The sequence below is a fragment of the Amphimedon queenslandica genome, unplaced genomic scaffold, assembly GCF_000090795.2.
Source record: "Amphimedon queenslandica unplaced genomic scaffold, v1.1 AMPQUscaffold_12507, whole genome shotgun sequence".
NCBI classification, from domain to species: Eukaryota; Metazoa; Porifera; class Demospongiae; order Haplosclerida; family Niphatidae; genus Amphimedon; species Amphimedon queenslandica.
In genome coordinates this window covers 1,999-6,290 of record NW_003547256.1, presented here as the reverse complement: position 1 = coordinate 6,290, position 4,292 = coordinate 1,999, and the positions used below count along the sequence as shown (strand labels likewise).

Genomic DNA, 4,292 nt, shown 5'->3' with positions numbered 1-4,292 from the left:
CGAAAATTATTTGTCGGAAACAGCTCAAACTTTCTACACAGCATGAGGACATCAATATGTATCAGAAAATGTAATAAAAATTTGTGGTGATTTTGGAGCCATTTTTTGGAAAAAACCATGGGCTATAGCCTTGGATATTTTTCAGAATTTTGGCATTTTCTTAAAATAGCCGTAACTTGAAAAATTAAAACCAGAATCAGCTCAAACTTTCTACACAGCATAAGTACATCAATATGCATCAGAAAATGTCATAAAAATTGGGAGTGATTTTGGAGCCATTTTTTGGAAAAAAACCATGGGCTATAGCCTTGGGTATTTTTCAGAATTTTGGCATTTTCTTAAAATAGCCGTAACTTGAAAAATTAAAGCCAGAATCAGCTTAAACTTTCTACACAGCATAAGTACATCAATATGTATCAGAAAATGTAATAAAAGTTTGTGGTGATTTTGGAGCCATTTTTTTGGATAAAACCATGGGCTATAGCCTTGGATATTTTTCAGAATTTTGGCATTTTCTTAAAATAGCCATAACTTGAAAAATTAAAGCCAGAATCAGCTTAAACTTTCTACATAGCATAAGTACATCAATATGTATCAGAAAATGTAATAAAAATTAGTGGTGATTTCGGAGCCATTTTTGGAAAAAAACCATAGGCTATAATAGTCTGCTTGTTTTCAAAATTGGTATATTTTGAAATTGATCATAAATAACATAAAATCCTGTTCAATTGCTCAAACACACTCATTTTTCTTTTTATCTCTGTCTCTTTCATTTAAATGCAGATCCAGATCCTACTACCGAGTTTTACATTCACTCGCTGGACGGTAAGGTCTGGTATTTTGATGCTAGTACGCCAGAAGAAATGTCTGACTGGGTAAAAGCCATCGAAGGACAGATAAAGAAGATTCTTGAGGAATCTTTGCTGCCAAAAAGAAATGTTAGCTTTTAAAACTACTATACATGTGTATAATTAAACTATAATCATTTTTCAACTATTTTTAGAGCTCAAACGAAGAAGCAAAAGCTAAGATAATTGCAATGCAAGGGAATGACCTATGTGCCGACTGTGGGGCACCAAGTAATAGCAATAATGATATTCCTAGTTCACAGATTCATACCTGATTTTCCATACTTAGATCCGGAATGGGCCTCCTTGAATCACGGGTGTCTAGTCTGTATAGCTTGCTCTGGCATGCATAGAAAGCTAGGGTCGCACATATCGAAAATAAGAGCACTTCACTTGGACGAATGGAAGTAAGGAATACATGTACACAATAGACTCTATTTGGTGGTCATACTGTACATGTACATGCATACCCATTTATTATTTATTCCTTTTTCCAGGCCTGAGGTGGTATCTGTTATGACAGCAATTGGTAATGAAGTCTCATGGACAATATTTGAAGCACGACTTCCACGGAATAAGCCAAGCACTTCATCCTCTGTGTAAGTATACAGCATAATTATTCTTTCTTTTAAAACTAGTATTGAATGCATTTATGTACATGTACATGTACAATTAATACTTGATTTTTTGTATTTAGTGAGGAAAGGGAGAGATTCATAAAAGCAAAGTACCTCGAGAAGGAATTCATTGCAGAATTGCCTCCAAGCTCACTTTCTCTTTCAGCAGTAAGCACTCTTTCTCTTTTTTGATAATAAATATGTTCTCCCTCTAGCGTATATTGGTCTCTGTTAAGAATGATGATCCTATTGAATGCCTAAGACTCTTAGCTCATGCCAGTCCATCTAACGTTAACGAGGCTCACTCAGAGCACAATGGAGGATCAGCTTTACATGTTGCATGTAATCTTGGACGCGTAGTAATAGTCCAACTGTTAGTGTGGGTAAGAGGAGTTGAGCATTTCAAGTCATAGATATTTAAAATGTATTTATTTTTGCAGAACTCTGCAGATGTTAATATGCTAGACAGTCAAAAGCGGTCTCCATTGTTCTATGCAAGGATAGCAGGTCACGAGGACTGTGCTCAGATACTCATACAGAATAACTGCACTGAAGATATAGGGCCTCACCAGTCACCCCTCTCATCAGAGTTTGGGGGCAGCTCTGAAGTTATAATGCACCACTCTCAGCAATAGGCATGTTCATAAATTGCATACTCACTATACAACATGCAGTGAATCAACTGCATGTACAATAGTCAGTGTGTATGTGTACATGTCCAGTGAAGCAGTTTCATTAACAGTGTAAATATAATAAGCTAATAATTAGCTCTCTTCTATTCATCGACTCTATATTATTTCTCTCTTGTATTTTCATGTCATTATTATTATTATTTATGTTTTAATTGTTGTTCCTCTTTTTTTGAATTCATTTTTCATTGACTTCATGTAATAACAATTTCTCTGCTCTCTCTGTCACTCTCATTAGATTTGAATCAAAATCTTTATTTTCTTCTAACTCTGAATTTATTAACTCTTCTTTTCTTCACTCTTTCCATCACTTATACACACATAATTCTCTGTACTAGTAATTTTTAAAACAAAACTGCATTGTTACAAATCAACAAGATTGGCACTTTTAAAATTGCTAATAAAAGGTAGCAAGTAATGTTCCGGTTTTACTTGATTATAAAGATATACTTCAAACAGTCCACAGTGCAACCTTTTGACAGCCCACAGGAAACTTATTTGTCTGGCCTGGCCACAAGCTGGAGGAGTGCCAGTGGGCGTGCCTAATCTTCATTACGGCAATATAGGCCTGTACATGTTTTTTTAGTGTTCTGTTCTTTCCGAGGTTCTTTCTTCTCCCGTACATGTCGAGCACAGCAGAAACAACAACTCTTGACAAAGAGCTTGGTAAGTATGATACATGTATATACATTTTATTTACTTATCACTTTGCACGTACATGTACATGTCTAGGCATCAACGATTTTCGTTTGGTCTGGGAAAAGGCAGGTCGTCTTTCTGGACACTGGGACTCAATTGGCATTTTGTTAGGCCTCAGTCCTAACAAGTTGGATGAGATTGAAGCAGAGGGCAAACCACCAAAAACATGTTTGAGAAAAGTTTTTGAATGTTGGTTAAGAAAAGATTGCGATCAAAGTAGTGGTGCTCCTACATTACGAATGCTCTGTAATTGTATTAGAAGTGAGAGTGGTGGAGCAAATCCTGCCTTAGCTGATAAAATAGCTGAAGAATACTCCAAAAGCAGTGAGCGGCAACCTCTGTCACCAGTAGATACTGATTCGTCTTCCAGAGGTATGTATATAAAAAGTGTATTGCAATTTTATGATCAATTTATAATAATAGAAGTTACCCCAAATAAAGAATTACAGGCACCTCCTACTTCACCTGATACTAAAGCTACATATGCTAGTGGAAAATCAAAAGAGTTTCCTGTTAATGACATATTGAAGCAGATTGATGAGCTACAAAGATTATATGCTTCTAACGTTTATAAAACCAAAGAAGCATTTCTCTCCCTTAAAAGAAATACTCTTCCTAAAGTAATCGATTATATCAAGTACCATATTATTAATCTACTGAGTCCACGTTTTCGTAAGCACCACTTCATTGATAGATTACGAGAAGAGTATGATGGAATTAAATCAATGAATCAGTTATTTGGGGTACTGGAGAAACGTGTCTCCTGGTTTAATTTTGATTTCATTGTCCTATTGGTCAAAGTTTTTATAACAAATAGAGGAGTTCAGCGAATTTGGTCTACTTACTCCAGTTTGCTAAAAGATTATTTTAAAAATAACAATGATCAAGCAATTAAAGTTGTGAATGGTGTTGAATTTGGTATATTAGATGCTCCTGGTACTGAAGTCATGATAGCAAAAGTTGCCGATGATGATTATACTTTGAATGATTTATACTTCTTTCATAAAGCAATTGCTGATGCACTTGCAATTCCAGGATACAAATTCTATTTTTGCGAAATTGATGATGGTTGCATGGAGTTAAAATACTCCATTCCTAATTTTTTACATTTAATTCTTTTTCCACTTACCAATCAACAGTGTCGTTCATTGGCTGAGATTGGTATTATTAAATTGAGCTGCAATGAACATGTACATGAAATGAAGCAGGTAAATAAGAACTTTAAAGGGCTACTAATGAATTGACTATTGTTTCAATTATAGTTACCAGAAAATGAGTTAAAGAAGCTCTCTCACTTTGCTATTGGTAATTGAACAATTATCTACTGCATTATTTTATTTTATATTTAGATATCAATGATCCTTTATGGTATGAGAATACCAGTACTCCACTCATTGAAGCATGTTGGAGAGGATTAAAAGATGAAGTGCAATGGTTAA

At 34.9% G+C, this 4,292-nt stretch overlaps 1 protein-coding gene across 1 annotated transcript in view; it reads left to right on the top strand.

The window, feature by feature from the left end:
• LOC100634243 (arf-GAP with GTPase, ANK repeat and PH domain-containing protein 3-like) overlaps positions 1 to 2,429 on the top strand; it is a 10,469-nt gene extending 8,040 nt beyond the window's left edge. The window contains exons 10-16 of the mRNA XM_020003847.1: positions 782 to 938; positions 1,004 to 1,079; positions 1,138 to 1,255; positions 1,346 to 1,447; positions 1,546 to 1,633; positions 1,681 to 1,848; positions 1,906 to 2,429. Of these exons, the coding sequence (XP_019859406.1) occupies positions 782 to 938; positions 1,004 to 1,079; positions 1,138 to 1,255; positions 1,346 to 1,447; positions 1,546 to 1,633; positions 1,681 to 1,848; positions 1,906 to 2,100 (904 nt within the window). The 3' untranslated portion in view covers positions 2,101 to 2,429. The remainder of the gene's footprint in view (positions 1 to 781; positions 939 to 1,003; positions 1,080 to 1,137; positions 1,256 to 1,345; positions 1,448 to 1,545; positions 1,634 to 1,680; positions 1,849 to 1,905) is intronic.
• The last annotated feature ends 1,863 nt before the right edge of the window (positions 2,430 to 4,292 follow it).